We start from the raw sequence: 21,371 nt of genomic DNA, 5'->3' as shown, positions 1-21,371 counted from the left end.
CGTCCAAGGGTATTGTTAAACTGAGACCAGGTGACCAAACAAAGTTGGACATTATTTGCGTCTAAGAGATCATCTTTCACCTATGTTGTTTAAGAAGTGTTGAATTTTGGCAGCGTCGTTGATACACACTCGCTGTTTCCAGTCGTATCTCCCAACACTGACAGCAAAAGTATCTGGTAAACATTAAGGAGCGGAGCGCCTTAAAAAAAGTGGAAGATACTTTCTAGTCGCTACCCAATACAGTGATTTGAATATTCTTCAGTTGGTATCCACTTCCAGCAACATAACACAATCACGCTTTCTGGTGACTTCTGCCAACTATGCCATTTAAGAACGCAATGAGTGGAAGGAAAAAGCCTATAATCACAGCGTTCAAAGATGCGGTCCGAATATTCTGTACCATGTTTTGCGAGATACCTCGTTAATAGCTCTGCAATGAACACAAGCACTCGCGGTATCTAATAGACCGAGATTCGAGTCGCAGAACAGCAATATATGCGAAAGAGTAGCGAGCAAACGCTCGGACTCGTTTATACTCTGAAAAGAAAATAATTTATTTTCCCCGTGTAATGCAGGGGCGGTTAAGCGTGAATCTGTGCGGCTCTGTTCTGACAAGCTGCTGAATGTGTTATACATGTGTGTTGCCTGATGGTGGTGAGGTGGGCAGGACAGTTTTATTTGTCGAGATTGTCCAGAAATTACACTCCACACAGGAGAGTGCAGTTTAAATTGTGGAGCACTGGGCGCGGATACAACACTCAAACGGAATGCCATTGCCACGGGTTTTATGCAATAGCCTGCGAATGATAAACTTTCTCATCTCATCCACACTCTATTTGCAAGCCGTCTGTCAAGGTAAGGAAATAATGACAGTACTACTGGATTAACGTTTAAGGGAGAAAAGGTAACTTTGGTTTACAATGGTTTTCGCGGTGACTCCTATCATCGCAATGGTGAGAAATGACTGCTTTAATGATGCTGCTCGGTTAATTAGTACATCTCCCTGCCAGTTTTATTTTGGATGCTCCCCGTGTTGTTGCTTCTAGGGGAGGGCAAGTCAGGCTACCTACACAGGTTCGGTATCTGAAACACCGTTGTTTTTTTTCCCTGCACGTAGTCTATAATTCGATAACTTCGAGAAGAAGTTAAATCGGTGCAAACTGACCTTGTGAAAACGTTCCTTTTCTGCAATTGCGCCCCATAACAATTTTATTAAAGCGGGGATTACTGATGATTTCCCTCGCCCCACCGGGTGCGGGTATACATCTCTGTCTAATCAAGGATCTGAACTTAGTCTGCCAACCGGATTGTGACTACACGCCCATATATACGTAGATTTATTCGGCGTGTGCTATGTGCTAACTGGTTAGCGGTTAAGAACATCTTTTCAGGAAAAAAATGCCGTTTTATCTTCTACCGGCGTTGATCCATTCCGTTCTTTTCCCTATGTTAAACTTTGCTAGCTCAATTGGAATGAGCTGTGGAAAGCAGAAAAGCCACAGATTCGGGTCATCAGACCGCAACAGTGGCGATGTATGATGGTTGAACAAACGGTTGATTTTTTATTATTTCATTATTTGTTGGTTTGTACTGGGGCTTGGCTTCTGTTGAAGTCCTTTCACGCAATTTTGAGAACAATATCAGATATGAGCGCAAGAGGGGAGTGGGAGTGAGCCGGGGCCGCAATAGAAAAGCCAAGAGGGTGATGACTAGATCTGATCTGATAAGTTGAGTTTTTGGAAACATTTGAAGAAATGTTTTCTGCATTGATGACATCCTTTTGTAACGGATGTCATTTATCACACATCTCCGTTTACAATATTAATTTACGTAATAGTTATAATATCGAGTAAGTGCCGTCAGTACAAATCCCATTAGATTATGTTACAGTGCTGTTCTGTGACAGGCGGGGAGGGGAACGGGTGATGAGTGCTCTTGGACAAATTCCTACTTCGGCAGCATTTGCCTACGCGAGTATGGGTGAAATGTCACTTTCACACCGACTGAAAGACAAGTTCTTAAACCCTAGTCGAATTGATTTATTGTAAAAGCCTAGAGAGACTCCTTTTTGACCGCAGTTGGCTAATGTGAAAGCCACGCATTGAGGCTTGTTTGAAGCCAAAATTTTGGTTTGAGCATGAAACCGTTTTGTGGCGGTAAAACCTTTATCGACCAGGTTTTATTGATGATCTCGAAAATGTCATCGAATCTTTGGCTGGAGACCTTTTTTTGGCTCTGAATTCTTCAGGCATATTGGTTAGAGTTTCCAAAAACTGGCCAAAAGACAGAAATCCCTCATCCTGGCTGTCAGTGTTTCTCCTTTCTCTTGACTTTTTTTTCCTCTCCCGAGAAATGGACGACTGAGGTTGTCCATTCAAGGAGATTGAAAAGCCCTGTTCAGTTTATTTAATTGGAGATTGAAAAGCCCTGTTCAGTTTATTTAATTGTCACCGCTTAGAAATTTTGTTATCGCGGTCTCTAATAGTTGGATATATTTCGTCCAGGGTGACGTTGGACTGTGTGTATGTAAGGATGTGTCACGTCGAAAGTTCTGCGAGGATTATAAAACTGAGAGCTCGAACTCTTGCAGCTCACGTAAAAAAAAATCCCTGTTTCATGGCACAATGCTATTCACCTTGTATTCTTTACACGGCATGTAACAAAACTGTGTAGCCTTCACATTACCGGCCAAAAAGAACTAGCTGTGGTGGAGGTAGTTCAGTTGAGTTATAAACACACGTATCACTGTTCTATGACAACTCTTCTTTATAAAAAAAAACTTTTGTTTGGAACCAAAACTGTGTATCTTTGAAAATATAGCTTTGTGTTTTAGCAGTATTATTGTTCTCCATGTTCCACTTGGTCCATTTTAAATATTGTCAGTTTCATGTTCCTAACCACTTGCTTTGAAAGCTTAGCCATGTCAACCAATTCTGCATGATTTTATTGTAGGGAGATCTGGAAGTTTGAGCCAGAGCATTTATTAAAAGCAAATGAAATGAATGATTTACCAGTGTGGTATGTCAGTCTTCTCTATAAAGTGAGATGTATTTTTGCTGTAGAAATTCAGTTTAAACTAGGTTTGAGGCTATCTATTGTGCACCTCCTGAGATGGGATTTGGAAATGTCTCTAATGTTTCCTCCGGACTGTGTATTAAACAAAGAATTAATACAGCTTAATTTAAAAAGAAAATTAAAATGTACTCTTGGAATTTTGATCTTATTACACATTTTAAATCTTGCTGCTACATTTATAACATTCCAAATATATCTTGGGCGGTGTGAAATCATTACCCCACCCAATTTTCTGCATCACATGCTTCTTTCAATGGTAACAAATCGTCTGTTTAAAATTGAGACTGAAATGATCCTTATGCAATTTTGAATTTAATTGAAGTCTTTGATCATGCAAATCACCTATAAGCTATGAAATATATTCCACACTAAAAATAAAATGATTAAGGTCACTTAAATGTCTTTGGAAAATGTGAGTTTGAAGATCGCGCTTGGTCAGAATGTGCAGGCTTGACATCGTATTAGTTACTGAACTTTTTATTTTACACAATGTAAACCAAATCAAATTCTAACTTTTTCTACACAGAGGCCTTCCTGGTGTATAACACAATATCTCATTAGATGGAACACCACCCGTCAGCATGATCAGGAGGCTTGTGGAGGCATTTTTGACTGTTCTCTTGTGATTTAATAGGTGAAAATTTAGTTTCCGTATTAGGGACATTCCTTCATATAGCCTCTGAATAACATGCTAGTAACCTTTAAACATAGGCAAGCAATTATATTTAGCAATTGTATCTTGATCACACACAAAGCATAAGACGATTTGAGGAGGAAGAGAGGAAAGACCTCTTGAGTCATCACTTTCCTGAACAGAAGGATATCAGTAACATCTGTGGAGCACTAATCTACAGGCTTAAGGTTCAGTTCTCAGCATGGCATGAATTAAGTTAATGCTAATTATAACTCAAAATCTGTAATGTAAAATTAGTGACTATAAATGAGAAATGTTCATTGTTTTTAATTAGTTCCTAATCTTTTTAAGAAAGAAATCTGCCATTCTCTCTGGTCTCTTGGGTCCTTTTTCAGCTCTGTTAGTGATGGGCAACAAATACTGGACGTGCCAAAGATGTTCACGTCCCATGGAAGATTTACAAAAAAAACTCATTCTGCTTTTTAATGAACTCTAACACATCCACTATGTCTTTTGCGGGTGGAAGGAAGAGCGAAGAGATCCCCTGCTTTCTTGTTAAGTCATTTTAAGTTCATCTGCAAAGAACAGAGGAAAAACATACAGTCTAAATCCACTTAACCCCCTGCACTTTATTGTCCTCCCCTCAACCTCCCAAATGCAATTAATAGAAGTGCTTACCCCAGTGGCAAATATTATAAGACCGTAATACCACAAGACACAGGGGTGGAAGTAAGGCCATTCAGCTCATTGAGTCCACTCCGCCATTTAAACATGGCCGGGCATTTCAACTCCACTTCCCTACACTCTCCCCGTAGCCCTTGATTCCTTGTGAGATCAAGAATTTGTCGATCTCTGCCTTGAAGGCATCCAACGTCCTGGCCTCCACTGCACTCCATGGCAATGAATTCCACAAGCCCACCACTCTCTGGCTGAAGAAATGTCTCCTCATTTCCATTTTAAATTGACCCCCTCTAATTCTAAGGCTATGCCCACATGTCCTAGTCTCCTCACCTAACAGAAACAACTTCCCAGCGTCCACCCTTTCTAAGCCATACAATGGTTTACTGCAGAGAACTAAAAGTTTTTGATTGCAGATTTGGTTTCTCTGATCTAAACTAGCTTCTGTGTTCACAGTCCAAATTGTTCCACCACCTGATAATCAATCATGATGGCAGACAGTGCTTTATCTAATTACATTTCATTTTCAATCCTTAGCAACACAATAAGCCAATTACAACATGATATTCCATGAGTAAGTCACTTGCCCTGAATCCTTATGACATGGGTTAGGTTCAGTTTGTGATAGTTTGTGTACATTCTTAAATAAGCTGATCAACACGGTTTGTCATGTGTACTCGCAGATGTCCCTTTTTAACAGCAGAAACAAATTTAACTGTTACACAACATTTGGCTCAATCACTGTTTTCCTGTATCCCCACATCATGATTAATTGGCCTATAATCAGTTTCACGTTTTAAACAATGCCTTGACACTAGTTTGTCTGCACATGACCGGAAACAGCAGCTCCGCATACAGGATTCACAATAGGTATCAAACTCCTCACTTTCAAAACTGTCATCCTCATAAATGCTTGAGTTTCAAACCTGTTCTTTCTCATTGTACGTCTATAGACTAAAAAGCACAACAATACTTAGCATAAGTCTTTACAATAGTGTGCCAGTAGCTTTATGCAAAAATTCATAATTGTGAAGTAACGTGGAGTTCTCAGCTGCTTAGCTGAAGGATGGCGTGAAAGGTCTGCAATTCAAGTGAGTAACGGCTACTATGATCAGATCTGTGGAAGTGAGGTGAACTGCAGATGACAAAATGAGATAGATATGAATGTTGTGTGTTAGGCCTCATGGAGAAAACGTGTTTAATTGTGAATACTCCCAAGGATATTTTAAGAGAGTTATAGTTTTGGCACAAAATGTCAGCTGGCTGTTGGGATACTTAGTTAAGTTAAGTGCCTTTTTGTCATCCTGGTAAAGTCACTGAAATTCTCATTGCATAGTAGCACAGTCCTTTTATTCTTGGCGGATTTTCCTGCCTACAATTGCCAATATTTGTGTAAAATAAACTGTATGTAGGAAAAAAGTATTAAAGGTCTCTTTCCCAATGAGTCACCTTTTCCTTCCTTGTGGTATGTTTGCCCCATCATCTTGAAGTTGAAATGTGTGAAGGTAGGCAGTTGATAATTTCAAATTTTGTGACCGAGCAAATTTATCTAAATGCCAAACTCGTTTTGAAAACATTTTGATCAGCTGTGGAAAAAAATGCGAACCCATCTTCAACTTTTCCTGGCCTTCAAGTGTAAGGTTGTCTGTCAACAATATCGGGTTTCCTCTATTACTTTAAATAAACTGAGTCTAGCATTTGGTTGGGTGGCTTTTGACTAGGTAAGCGTATGGAAAATTATTAACCAAGAGCTGAAATGTTGACTTGAAAATGCTTGAACAAGAGATGCACTGTATAATGGAGAACAGATAGAACGTTTTGATTTTTAAATATAAGTGCAAAAAAGACCCAAAGACTGATTTGCCACTGGGTTCATAGCATGCTGAACAAAATAGATGGATTAAGCTGTTGGCTGAATAATAACAGGTGCAGTTCAACACTTAAAGCGATAGATTTTTTACTCTGTATTAGATTCTATCTGTTCTCCGTTTATATAGTGCATCTCTTCAAGCATTTTCAAACCAAAATTTCAGCACTTGGTTAATTTTCCATACGCTTACCTAGTCAAAAGCCACCCAACCAAATGGTAGACTCAATTTATTTAAAATAGAGGAAAACAGATACTTTGGCAGACGTTACATTGTAACTCTTCATAGAAATGGCTTGATTTTTGTTTCAAAATGAGGGGTATTTTCAAGCTATTACACACTTAAATACAAGTGATAAAACGCAAAGGAACAATAAACAGAGTGCTACTGTTATTGTACAATGAGACTAAGTAGATTGGGCATTTGCTAAATATGACTTCTTAAAGTATTTGTTTTCTAGATTCTGGTAGTAATTCACTAGTAAGGTGACACTCCATATTTTTATCCAGTTAAGAGAATGGATGCATTTTTCAATAAAAATTCAAACAAGGCCTGTTTAAAATTGAATCCGGAAAGGTTTCTTTTTCACAAAAGATTGTGAAATTGGCTGTGGAATAGAAAGTAGCTGCCGAATCAAACAACATGTTTAAAAGTGACACTGATACTTGTACCTGCCAAGTTTCAGAAGCTAATTGAAAAAGGTGAACAATTGGGTTTACAAAAATAGCTCTGCTGTGGTTAACAAAATAATGGTTCAGACACAATGGGTGGATGATCTAATCTTGGTTTGGGACCAAAATCATCTGTCGCTGCACCAATGGCTCAGTGAATTCCAAATACAGAGAGGAGTGATTTATTTTTGGATTAATACTGTCATCCCTGTTAATTTCAAGAATTCACCATCTGCATGATTAGCACCAAATATAAAAAGAGACTTTCCTAGTATATTGAAAGTTTTTGAGTATGTACCATGTGTAGGTGCAGATTCCTGAAATGACGGCTGAACTTTGAATTTTAGAAGTGGATAGTGTTGCTCCTTTGTTGAGACGAGGAACAAATTCTTTTTTTTAGCCAAGGGCCAGGAATCCACTTTTTAGAACAGAAATTTCACAATTCTGTGGCAATGGTGGATAGATGGTCACCTGAATTTTAAGTCCCCTGTACAGGTGGTAATGCAGCAAAAAAGCAAGTAGAACTTAGGATATGTCACCTAAACTTGAATTATAATTCAGAAGAGGAAGAAAAGAAAATGTAAATGTGTGGTGGGACAGAGGAAGTCAAAAAGAAATAAAATGTGTGTGCGGTGTGTAGCAAGTATAAAAGCTGTCCACAACTGGAAATTTACATATTGAGATGAAGTCAATCTTAGAATCTTATTTAAATTGCAACACTATTTAAAGATAGTGAAAATTGCATTGTTTTCCTGTGCCTTCATTATATAGATATAGTGGTTAATTAGTAACCATATGGCAGTGTTTGCTTGAGCAGTGAGCAGCTGTTAGATTGCATTTGGGTTCATCGTTGTTGGGGGCAGGGGTACAAGAACACAGTATGGTGATAATTTATTAGCTCCTCTTTGTTGCTTTGTATGGGAACTTGAACTAAATTCTAATGATTGATTTGAATTTAATTTGACCTAATTTTAGTTCTTCCACTGCGCGCACACCCTAAAACAGACTTTTGCCTTAGCATCAAACAGGAGCAACACATTGTTCATGAGAATCTAGAAATAGTGGGGATTTTGTTTTATAGTCAGCTTGATGTTACTTATTTGGAATGGCTGCTGATTTTAAAGCCGCTAGCCCAATATTACGTTTTACTTTACAGGAGTGGGAAGACTCATCTGCACAATTTAAGTGTAAATGATTTGGATGGATATGCATTTTAGCTTAAACTGAGATTGCAGCTGTTGCATAGCTGGGCACAAATCAACGGGTTATGAATTTATGTTTGGCAAAGAGTATTTGAAACACCTTTCACTTCAAGGCAAGTGATTTCACACTTGTGTTGTGCTTGTGGCGCTGAGGTAATCCAGAGCATGTCTTCTCCACTTGTAATGAAAGATCTCAATTTTAACACTAGCCAAGCAACAGTCAAAGGCTTTGCTGGATTTCATTCAACAGCAGTTGGCTAGTTTGTGATTTTTCTTTTCTTTTCTTTAAAAATTATTGTTTCCTTTCATTAAAATGTTAGATATTCATTCTTTTTTGAGGGTTTTAAATAAAAGTCTGAAGACGGAAAGGAACTTGGATAATTGTTATTATGAACACAAGTTTTCTCAGGTGTTTAGTGATTTATTTTGAATACTTGCATTAAAACAATCTACTGCAAAAAATATTTGTATAACATTAAGTTCGAGAGTTAGTACTAGGTTGAAAGTGGAAAATAGGGCAAATGTGATGATGGAACAGAACCCCAAAGTGTACATTGAAACATTTTTGCTTTTTAATTCTGAGAGGAGAACTTCAGCAAGGAAAGTTGCAGATTTAACTTCACTGACTGGATGAGTCCTGTGTAAAACCCACAAAGTGTCGCATGTGTATGTTGTCAAGAAAACTTCAATGGAGAAAGAATGAGGAGGCACTATATCTTCCCACATTGTCACCTCTTGCAGACATGTCTATTTAACCCTCTTGGACTAAAAAAGGGAAAAGACAGACTTGCTTTTGAAACAGTTTTTGACACTACTGTAGTGGATGATGTGAGACTGATTGTTCTATGTATCAGCCTGCATTCAAATTATAGCATACTGTGAAGGTCAAAAGATATCTCTCTTGTTATCCCTAGATTGAAGTATTTACATGCAACATGAGTGCTGAAAACCAGTTTTTTTTAGAAAACAGTAGGATGAAGAAACTTTAGTCAACCTACAAAAATATGAAAAATGACCATCTTTCAATATCAAAGTTACTGGTACTGCCATTTCAGTGGTGGCAATTATCCATTGTTAATGAAAAATAGAGACTGTACAAAAAAATCCTAACCTTCTATGTTTTATTATGTTCTCTTCTCATTTTATAATTACTAATTCTAGTTAATTATCTCTTTGTTAATTCAAGAATGCCTGGTTAAGTGGCTGTTTTTAAACACATTCATTTGAATTTGGGGAGAGGTGTCCAAAAGGCAAGGAATCTTTGTTACAACCTGAGACAGTGGACACAAAGTAGCAGAGCCATTTCAGCCCTTCTGTCCAATCTGGGAGTTTAAGCTTGGCTATCCTATTTAGAACCATAATGCATTGGGAGGCCTCTTTTTGGATCTGGTTATCATAAATGTGTTGTTAGCACTTTATAAATTGTTCAGCACAGTTGAAAACTGTGCACGATGATCTGCGGGTCACTACAGAATATTCCCTTCACACTGTAAGATGATTTTTAAAATTCCTGAGTTTTCTGGGTGAACAATTTGTGCTTTGTATAACATTTGAAAGGCATTTGTGTGGGTAATGAAACAGTAGAATTTAAAGGAAAATGGGCCAAATGCTTGCAATTGGGACTAGGTCAGATTGACATGGTCTGGTTAGTGCAGACAAATTGGACTGAGGACTCTGTTTCTGTGCTGTATCAATCTGACTGTTACTGTAATCTAGGCCAGGCTGGCTAAGTTTGACATTTCTTTCAGATATGTTGTTTCATAAGTAGGTTAGCTTTTAATTCCAAGTTTTCATTGATTCAGATTTTACCATCTTCTATGGTCACCTCCAAACCCATGTTTCCTGAGCACTATTCCAGTCTCAATAGCTTTACCCCACTAACCCTCTGGCACGTTTTCACTGCCCACATGTAGATGTTGTTCAAATTAATCTATTACAATGGCTGATTTATGCAAAATCCAGGCCAATAAGGGTACAACTGCATTTCCATTGCCATATGGCCTGATACATCACTATACAACCAAAATATACTTTTAAGGTTCAGTTGCATGCCACACAGTACAAGTTATTTATTTGTCACATTCAATACATTTCTATAGTAGTAACAATTTAACATACAATTGACGTGCATACAGGTTAGACTGGATAAGGGCAATACTTCTAAAGAAACTAATGAATCAATTTTTAATGCCAATTTTACAGCTACATTATTACACTGCTGCTTTCCAGGTGTTTGTTCATTTTTTTTCTTTCGATTGAATTCAAATCCTCAAACTGACCATGTGGGATTTGTCCTCCCTTCCTCTGTTAGCCTAGTCACTTAGCAACTAAATTAGTGTAGTGGTTATGGATTAGATTTTTGGTGTTAAACATTGAATGCCCTTCATTGTAAAGCTTTAGTAGTGCACCCAAATAACAATTCCAATTGGTTAAAGCTTTTGCTATCTTCCTCTGATGTAACTAGGTACATTTGACTGGTACGGAATTGCTGGCTGATGCATAGCCACAGGAGTATAATGTAGGTGCTCAAGTAGAATGAAGTTTTCACTTCCATAGCAACACTCAGATTTTATTGAGTAACGGTAATTGTTTGTAACTTTTGAGCACTTCCCTTCAGTTTGAATTTTGGTCAATTTTGTTCCAACTATATTCCTTTTTTTGTCTTTTAAAATCAATTGAATAATTTCTGGCATTTTGAGCAACCTTGCTTGCTGTTTATAATTTAATATCCCCCCCCCCCCCCCGCCCCACCCCGCCAGCCCCGAGAAACATTGTATCTGATATAGTTTTCGTTGTTAGGGTGGAAAGAAATCACAGTAAGAGCCTTATCCTGTCTTTACATGATGTGTGCTCCTACAAGGAATTCCTATGATACTCCTCAGCAGTGGGGATTTTTTTTAAAAAGCTTGACGTGCTAGAGGCAATTAACTGGAATTGTTCTGCTCTGAGTAGCCTGGGCCCATTCTGGGCGAGATCAGCTAATTTCCAGATCAGAACTGCAACCTGGTCATTGATTGTCTAACTTTGAGCAATGAATGAAGCCCAAAGCTGATAGCTGACTAACCCTTGAAGATTTTAGCTTTAAAATTTACACAGAAATATGAAGAACTCGGACATTTTTTTTTCTGTGACAGTACCTGGATGTATCTGATCTAGTTAGATTTAAAAGATCTGGAAACTTCCAGTTGGGCACATGGCAGATCTTAGCCTGAAGATAAGATATAAAATTCTCTTCAGGGAATCCCTGAGGTTTTTACTCGGTCAGTATTAAGTATTCCTATCATAACTGTCTAGACGCTGTGTGACATACTGATTACCTGAATTTTGTTTTTAATTTGAGTTGTCATCTATAATATTCCCTTTCACAATTTAGTCTTACTCAACACTGGCTAATGGTTTTTGAACTTGTGTAATTTTAAGTCACTTCTACGTTGCAGTACCAAGGTGAGAATTGAATATTTTTGAGTTGTAGATATGTGATCATCCACTAAATTGAGATAACTTGACCTCATTGTCTATAAAACTTGCTTAGCTAACTGATACATTTATTTTTTTCCTGATTTGAACTGTTCAAATCTAGTTTCAGAATTGAAAGGATGGAACTAGTTTCCTGACTTTTTTTGTATTTTCTTTCAAAATAGTTGTGATAAATGTTATTCTCAACACTAGTTAATCAAGTTGAATCCAGAAAGTGCAGTGTAGAAAAATGAAATGAGGGGTGAAATAGCTGGCACAGTGGATAGGACTGCTGCCTCACAGTGCCAGGGACTTGAGTTCGATTCCAGCCTCGGACGACTGTCTGCACGGAGTTGGTACATTTCTCCCTGTGTCTGCGTGGGTTTGCTCCAGTTCCCTCCCACAGTCCAAAGATGTGCAGGCTCGGTGGATTGGCCATACTAATTGCGCACAGTTTTCAGGAATGTGTAGATTAGGTGGGTTATAGGGGATGGATCGGGGTGGGATGCTCTGAGGTTCACTATGGACTTGTTGAGCTGAAGGGCCTGTTTCCATTCTGTAGGGATTCTATGATTCTGTAAATGATGAATAAGTGAGTAATATCAAAGGTAAATCTATAAAACGATGGGGTTGATTTTATAGAAGAAAAAAATTAATTGATTGGAAATATAGTATGGCTGAGGCTACAAAGGAGTACACTGCAAGTGGTTTGCCAAAGAAGATGATGTTTCAAACATCAAGAAAGTGGAAAGGAAAAACTAATTCTTCACTACTATTGGACACCTCAAAGCACTTTGCAGCCAGTTAATAGTGATATCTGCAGGGACCTAGCTGTCCTTGTACATAGTACACTAAAAACGTACAGCTGCACCAAACAATTCTGAAGTCAAATAGTATTTTAGCTTTTATCACAAAAGGATCTGAGTATTATCAGTAAATTTGTCTGCCTTCAATTGCATAGAACACTGAATAGATCACACCTGGAGAGGTATGTGCAGTTCTAGTTGTCTTGCTTAAGGAAAACTATACTAGCCACAGAAGTGTAGTAGAGATTCATGACTCATTCCTGAGATGGTGGGAATGTCCTTAGGAGTAACTGAGGAAAGTGGCTTGTATTTTTGGGTATTTAGAAAGTGCGATGCAATCTTAAACTTTTAAAAGTTCTTAAAAGGGGATGAACAGAATAGATGCTGAAAAGATGTTTTCCCTGTCAATCATATGTGGAATCAGGAGACAGTCTTGAATACAAGTCAAGTAACTTATTACTGATGAGAAACTGGGTGGTTAATCTTTGGAATTCTCTGCTCCAATCATTTTAAGTTCGAGGCAGGTTAATAGATTTTTGTGTACTGATTACGTTGAAAAATATGGCACTGATGTAGATGCTTGGCCATGATTAACAAGGAAAACCCCAGAGGTAATGTATTGTGATAGATAAGGAACAGGTTGGAAGACAGGCAGCAGAAATTTGGAGTAAACTGGTCCTATTCAGAGTGGCAAGTAATGAAAAATGGGCAGCCTCAAGGTTTTTTGTTGGGTCCCCAGCTGTTTGTGATATACATTATCTATGAATGAAGGAATCAAGTGCCATATCTCCAAATTTGCAGATGACACTAAGCTGGTGGCAGTGTGTGTTGTGAGGAGGATGTCAAAGGGCTGCCAGGTGACTTGGACAGACTGGCTGAGTGTGAAAATATTTGGCAAATGCAACATCACATAGATAAATCTGAGGTTATTCACTTTGGTTGCAAAAACAGGAAGGCAAATTATTATCTGAATGGTGAGTGAGTGATAATGGGAACTGCAGATGCTGGAGAATCCAAGATAATAAAATGTGAGGCTGGATGAACACAGCAGGCCAAGCAGCATCTCAGGAGCACAAAAGCTGACGTTTCGGGCCTAGACCCTTCATCAGAGGGTCTCTGATGAAGGGTCTAGGCCCGAAACGTCAGCTTTTGTGCTCCTGAGATGCTGCTTGGCCTGCTGTGTTCATCCAGCCTCACATTTTATTATCTATTATCTGAATGGTGGCAGTTTTGGAAACGGTAAGATGCAATGACACCTGGGTATCATGGTGGAACAGTCTCTAAAGGCAGGCATGTAGGGACAGAAGGTGGTGAGGTAAGCTAATGGTATACTGGCTTTCGTAGTGGGAAGGTTTAAGTATTGGAGTAAAGTTGTCTTGCTGCAATTAGACAGGCCTGTGGTAAGGTCACCCCTTGAGTATTGAGTCCAGTTCTGCTCTCCTGGTTTTGATGGAGCCCAGCGAAGATTCACCAGACTGATTCATGGGATGGCAGAACTGATGAGGATTGGATCAGCTGGGCTTGTACTCACTGGAATTTAGAATGAGAGGCTATCTCATAGAAACATGTAAACAGTCCAGTCCTGTTAGGATTTTATAAAATACCATGCAATGACTGCCGCAAACATTAAATTGGACATATAGGAAAGAAACTTTCCATCAGTGTACATGAACATCAGCTAGCAGCAAAAAGATACAACTAATTTTCCCTAATATCAGCGCACTCAGACAATGAAGGCCACCAGTTTAACTGGGACAATGTGACCATAGTAGCCCAAGCCAAACAAAGTCGTACAGGAATTTCTAGAGGCATGTTTCTCAATCGTAATGCAACCAACAAACCAATAGAATTGGACACCATACAGATCAAAGCTGGAAATGACACTACTCACCATAACAGACGAGACAGTTTAAGCTCCAAGCGGAGTAGAACAACATCGCTTCATTGGCGACTTCACTGATGTTAACTGGCATGGTGATGAATGTCTGAATGAAAACCCGCCAGCTCAGCAAGCAAGTCGACAACCTCCCCCAGAATCCACGCTACAAACATTTGCTAAAATCTTTGGTTCTGTATTGTCTCATGCTTCTGATTGAACTTGTGTTACCTCACACGTTGCTGACTTGAATTGCATATTCTGTTTATTATCTAATCTATGAAAGATGATAGTATAAACTGACATGGTGACTTTGCCAATACCCTCACCAATGCTTCATCAAAGAACAAAATCCTATTGGTCAAAAAGGTTGGTCTTGAATGTATCCATGACAATGTTCATTAATTATCCTGTAGTTTTGTCCAAGATTAAGGCAAATTAAGTTGGCACTTATTTTGTCAGCATCGCCAACCACCTGTTTATAGATGGGCTAATCTCCTTAATGCTAATTATTTTTGTCCGAGATTATTTCCTAAAAGTTTCTCTGTCACCAGTGTTAGGTAGACATACAACATTAAGCAAAAAAACATTTTTTATTATTTTAAGATATTAATTATATCTTTCTACATTTCAGGAGAGTTTTAACCTTTTCAATCTGAGTTCTGTCACCATTCCAAAACAGTGAGAAAACTGCTGTTTAGAATCTCAAATTTGCACCCTTGTTTCCCTCAACAGTCATTGAAGCCTGCACCTGTACTGCATGACTCAATATTTCAGTCATTTACAATAATAGTGCTGGATAGCTAATGCATTCTGCACCTTATGTCAGAACTTAACAATATGTTTTAGTTTTAGTGAGGATATTTTTGAATCGGCAAATGATTGATCTAGTGTATGTTTTTGTTTTCATTGCTAGAAAGCAGATGTGAAATACTGAAGATGCCATCAAATGGGCCAAAAATTGCAATCATTTTAAAATAGAAAAGAGAGTCTGGTTCTGTCTTGTAAATCTTGTCCTTGCCCTTCCACCCCCTCCTCCCAGCATCTGTCTTTAGCATTTTCTATTCCCCAATATTAATTGAAAGCATCCAGCTCTCCTGAATGTCCGTGTTGATATGCTCCCCTCTGACATTGAATGGAGACAGTTAGAACTAATTCAAATAAGGGTGAGAGTCCACTAGCTGCAGGAACTTATCTTCAGTCCTGCACTCCTCCTATCCTGAAGTAACACTTATTGCAAGTGTTAGGAGCTTTATCTGCCCTCCCTTTTTAAGCTTGTAGAAAGGACCAGACTCTCTTATCTTCCCCTACCCTCAAGAGTTCTTATGTTCCCTTCGGATATGAATTTGGTAAATTTGATCCAAACTGCTATATCTCTCATAATCCCATTCCTCCGCATTTTGTACAATAGCCTACTGTGGGGAACTTTATCGAACGCCTTGCTGAAATCCATATACACCACATCAACCGGTTTACTCTCATCTACCTGTTTGGTCACCTTCTCAAAGAACTCAATAAGGTTTGTGAGGCATGCCCTACCCTTCACAAAACCGTGCTGACTATCTCTAATCAAATTATTCTTTTCTAGATGATAAATCCTATCCGTTATAACCTTTTCCAACACTTTACCAACAACTGAGGTAAGGCTCACCGGTCTATAATTACCAGGGTTGTCTCTACTCCCCTTCTTGAACAGGGGAACCACATTTGCTATCCTCCAGTCATCTGGCACTATTCCTGTAGACAATGATGAGTTAAAGATCAATGCCAAAGGCTCAGCAATCTCCTCCCTGCCTTCCCAGAGGATCCTAGGATAAATCCTATCTGGCCCAGGGGACTTATCTATCTACACACTCTGTAGGATTTCTAATACCTCTTCCTTGTGAACCTCAATCCCACCTGGTCTAGCAGCCTGGATCTCAGTATTCTCTCTGACAACATTGTCATTTTCTAAAGTGAATACTGTCGAAAAATATTCATTTAGTGCCTCCTCTATCTCCTCTGACTCCACACACAACTTCCCACTACTATCCTTGATTGGCCTTAATCTTACTCTCGTCATTCTTTTATTCCTTAAATAGCTATAGAAAGCCTTTGGGTTTACCCTGATCCTATCCACCAACAACTTCTCATGTGTCCTCCTGGCTCTTCTGAGCTCTCTTTTTAGGTCTTTCCTGGCTACCTTGTAACCCTCCAGCACGCTAACTGAGCCTTCACATCTCATCCTAACATAAGCTGCCACCTTCCTCTTGACCAGAGATTCTTCTTGCTTCGTAAACCATGTCTCCTGTGCTCTACAGCTTTCTCCCTGCCTGACAGGTACATACTTATCTAGGACACACAAGAGCTTTTCCTTGAATAAGCTCCACATTTCTAATGTGCCCATCCCCTGCAGTTTCCTTCCCCATCCTATGCTCCCTAAATCTTGCCTAATCTCGTTGTAATTGCCTTTCCCCCAGCTATAACTCTTGCCCAGTGGTATACACCTATCCCTTTCCATCACTAAAGTAAACATAACAGAATTGTGATCGCTATCACCAAAGTGCTCACTTACTTTTAATCTAACACCTGGCCAGGCTCATTACCCAGTACCAAATCTAATGTGGCTCCGCCCCTAATTGGCCTGTCTACACACTGTGTCAGGAAGCCCTCCTGCACACGCTGGACAAAAACTGACCCATCTATAGTACTCAAACTATAGTGTTCCCAGTCAATATTCGGAAAGTTGAAGTCCCCCATGACAACTACCCTGTCTTTCTCACTCCTATCAAGAATCATCTTTGCTATCCTTTCCTGTACATCTTTGGAACTATTTGGAGGCCTATATAAAACTCCCAACAGGGTGACCTCTGCTTTCCTTTTTCTAGACTCAGCCCATACTACCTCAGTTGATGAGTCCTCAAACATCCTTTCTGCAACTGTAATACTGTCCTTGACCAACAATGCCACACCTCCCCCTCATTGAACTGAATTTTGTTGAAGCAATTACTGTGAGCTGGTATTGTCTGAACATCTAAGTTTATTGCAATAAGCTTCTTTTAGAAATTTCATGAAAATGAATTTCCCAGGAGATTATCTTGTTTTACTATCATAACTTTGGCAGATGTTTAGCAGAATTCTGCTGAAAAGTGGCAACAGTAGAACACGGTGAAATTCATCCTATGTATTTTGCAGTATATAGTTTTTATGTCCTAGTGGAAGTGCCTTGGGCATGGTGATTGTTATTTTACTGTTAATTTAACGTTTTTTAAGCTAGTTGCTATAAATTGCAAATTGGGTTAATTATAGCTGCTTATAATTTTTTTTTAATGGTGGATAATTGAAGGTTGGTTGTAATTGCTTTTAAATGCCAAGCTCCAATTTGTCTCTGCTTTCATTACTGTACAAGTTTTAATCATAGCCAGGTTGCCAGTATTGGCCAGTAGTTAATGTTCAAGACCGCTTCTCATTTTTCAGGTGAGAGGCAACTACGTTAATGGGTAATGGGAGCATTGAATGATGGGATGAATGAAGTGGTGAGTAAAAGTTTTTCATGGAGAACAGAGTGTGAAGTACAAGAGGGCAGAGTTGAGAGTCTGAAGTAATAAGATAATTTAGAGGATGGTATGGTGGCAGGTGGGCACCAACAAGCAGTGACTAGAGGGTCAATGGATTGAAGATTGGGAATTCTGATCATTACAGGGGGTGATTTGAGGTTTGAACAACCAGCTGCCAGGGGTGGAAATGGTACATTCTGTGGGCCTTTATCCTGGGGGGTGCAAAATGCTGGCAGGGTGGGATGTATTGCAGCAGAAAAGGAAACAATATGGAAGTAGTTACATTAATTACAACCATCACAGCGTGAAAGGTAATGATTTGAGCTTGCTGAATGAGTGTTAGCCAATTCATCCCACTCCCCTTTTCCTTCTACTACTTTAGGCTTTCACTTGAAAACTGTCTCCTCTGCAGTTTCTCATTCATTAATAAGAGATAACACAGTGTGGAGCTGGAGGAAGACAGCAGGCTAGGCAGCATCAGAGGAGCAGGAAAGATGATGTTTCGAGTCAGGACCCTGCAGAAAAGTACTTTATTTGAAACTGGATTCTTGATGGTATATACTAAGTTTTCTTGTAAATTCCTCTGCATGAAAGCAAACGTTCCCAGCTCTTTTTAGCCTTGCCGTATATCTGGGGTCATTTGGTCCTAGTACCATTCTAGTACATCTCCTCTGAAGCCATTCTGATCATTTGACATACTCTCTAAAACATGCAGAATTACTTCAGCTGAGGCCTAACAACGTTTTATAAAACAATGAGGAACATTTTCACATTCGGCCTGTAAAAGTAAAGAGGCTGTGTACACCTTTTTACGGCAGCCTTGTTGAATATTTCACTTAGTGAAGTGAAGTGAATTGACTGAAATCATCTGCAATGGATGAGGTTGAGGGATGTTTACTAAATTGGGCAGTGCATTACTTCCAGGCTTTGATTCTTCTCCAAGTGTCTGTAAGGAAGGCAGCAGTGATTTTTTAATTGACTTATTATAATAAGTAGTAATAAGAATATGAATCAAATATAGAAATAAAGGCTCTTTGGGTAAAAGTTTGCATCAGAATAACAGAGCAAGAAGGATAGAAAATCTGGCAGTGATCCAGAAATGTAATTACAATTGTGTAACATTTTCAGATATCTTTTTAAAAATTTCAACTGGTTTAATATTTTAATACATTACATGCATTAGTAGTGGTTACATAATGAAATTCTCATCTCTATCACCAAGTACATATGTTTGAATACTTTCCATACACACACCATTACTTCATGACACATTTTGTGTACTTATCAGAAAAATCACTTAATACAGCAGCAATGTATTTTAATCACCACTCGGCTAAGTTGCACAGTAATTGGGCTACTTTCAAATAGTTGTGCAATATGATATTCAAATGTCTGGAAGAGTGGGCTGTTTTTATGGAAGTTAACTGCTGGCAGGCAACGCTCCACATAGTAACACTGATTCAATCAAGACAGCTGCATGCTTTTTTTAAAATTTAAAGCTTTTATTTTGTGTGTTGACTGGTTTCTGCATAGTGATAATGCCAGTTGCACTTTATTTGCCTCACTTGAAGCATTTGTTTGCTCAATATAGGTGTTACCACTTAATTCAAGTGGCCTCCTTCGTTCATCTTTTGAAACTAGTTATTATTGATGTTCTTGTCTAAGCTCCTGTAGATGTTGTTGTATTTTAATGAGTATTGATCTCCCTTTTTCTACTAGCTACAAGACTGAATAACAAATTCAACATCTGATGTGTGTATCTTGTCACATGTGCGAGACATTTTCTAAATAACTGGATGAGATTTTTTTGGCTTTATTCATGTGATACGTTGTTTGTAGTGCCAAAGAGGTCAATTCACAGTGATAGGTAAATTTCAGTACCATTTAATCTGTGTCTGTGGTGTAATGTACAAAACTTTTGAGTTTTGTAATCCTGAAGCTGGCATAATGCAAATAGAATAAGGATGCTACAGGTCCACAGCTACTGGGCAATGTTTGAATTTAGTAGTACACTTTGCATTAGAATGGCGAGTAAAGTACAAATGTCAAATACACAGTGGATTGTTAATCTTCTTTTTGTCACTCCTTTTAATATCATAATTATGTGTAGTCTTTTGGTGCAGTGATAGGGTCTCTGCCTCTAGAATGGGAGGCTTGGTTCAAAACCATCTACTCCCCATGTAGGTAGTGTTGCTGACCAGATTGGTTAGAAAATACCTACATACAAAATGTATTGTTAGGAATTCTGACACTTATCTATACCTGGCGTATGGATTCTGCCCCACATAATGATTTTCATTTGAGTGTTATTTGCAACACCAGCTTTCGGGGCAAAAGATTTCTTTAGCGTGCTCGCATGAATTGCGTTTCACTTGTTGCAAATGGGATGTCATGAGGGAGAATATTGACTTGACTTTGTCAGAATTTGCAAACCAGCCTTCCAGCCAACTGAACAGGGTAAAAGGTGGTGTAGAAACTCACTCTGCACAATGTTTCGGCTTTAGTTCCCAAATTTCTACCCCAGCTTGCAGCATTGTTCTGCTTTGCTTTGTTTTCTTCTTACATTCATCACTGTCCCCACCCCACCTTGCTTTGCCCTGCCCTCATTATAGTACACTAATGCCCATCAAAGCCTCTAAGAAACCAGGCTTTTTTTAAATTGTGAAAATTTAACTTTTAAGGATGATATGCATAACTTTTAATTTGGGCACTTTCAGGTCTACGGGCATGTTTTTCAATAGCTTCCAATTCATTAATTACGTTTTTCTTGTTTTTGCTCTTCCCCAAATGTGGCTGTTACTAGCAAGGCCAGCACTTGTTGTCATCCCTAATTATCCTGAACTGAGTGACTTGTTAGGTTCATTGTGAGGGCAGCAAAAGGTTTAACATGTTGTGGAGCTGGAGTTACACAAAGTACTAATAAAAATGGTAGTTGCTTCCATAGAAGACAATAGTAAAACTGGGTTTTTACAGTGATCGCCAATTGCCATGGTCACCGCTACTGAGGCTAACTTCATATCCCAAATGTATTGATAGAATTTAAATTCCATGGTGAAATCTAAACTGCCTAATGAGTCCTTGTTGAAATGACTACCATGCCATTAACTGTCTTCCCCACTACAGACCCTTTTCACCAGCCTGTTTGCTGCCACAAATAGCAGAAACTCTAATTATTTCAGTTTTGTTTCAGTCTGGAGCAGCAAGGTATGAGGGGAAATAAACCAGGAGCAGAGCTGTAAAGCAACACTGACAAGATGAGGTTCAATTTGAAGGATAGGAATGTTGAAGCCCAGGAGTGGGAATGTTTTGAAGAGTTATTCTACTTGGAGTATTCCAAATTAGGAGCCAGTTACTGTGCAGTTGAGGGACCTGAGGAGGGGTCCTGACTCAAAACATTAACTCTCCTACTCCCCTGATGTTGCCTGGCCTGCTGTGTTGCTCCAGCTCCATGCTGTGTTGTCTCTGACTCCAGCGTCTGCAGTTCTTGCTCTCTTCCGATTTGATATTGGCTCTGCAGTTTGTAAAACTTTTTAAGTGGGTCCAAAGATTTTTGAAAAGCAATAGTGATG

At 38.9% G+C, this 21,371-nt stretch overlaps 1 protein-coding gene across 1 annotated transcript in view; it reads left to right on the top strand.

Moving 5' to 3' along the window:
* The first annotated feature begins 525 nt into the window (after positions 1–525).
* Positions 526–21,371, top strand: part of unc5a (unc-5 netrin receptor A) — an 860,398-nt gene continuing 839,552 nt past the window's right edge. The window contains exon 1 of the mRNA XM_048542935.2: positions 526–855. Within this exon, the coding sequence (XP_048398892.2) occupies positions 768–855 (88 nt within the window). The 5' untranslated portion in view covers positions 526–767. The remainder of the gene's footprint in view (positions 856–21,371) is intronic.

The sequence above is a fragment of the Stegostoma tigrinum genome, chromosome 13 (assembly GCF_030684315.1).
Source record: "Stegostoma tigrinum isolate sSteTig4 chromosome 13, sSteTig4.hap1, whole genome shotgun sequence".
Lineage (NCBI taxonomy): Eukaryota > Metazoa > Chordata > Chondrichthyes > Orectolobiformes > Stegostomatidae > Stegostoma > Stegostoma tigrinum.
Note: the sequence above shows the minus strand (reverse complement) of the source record. Positions and strands in the feature narration are given on the sequence as shown.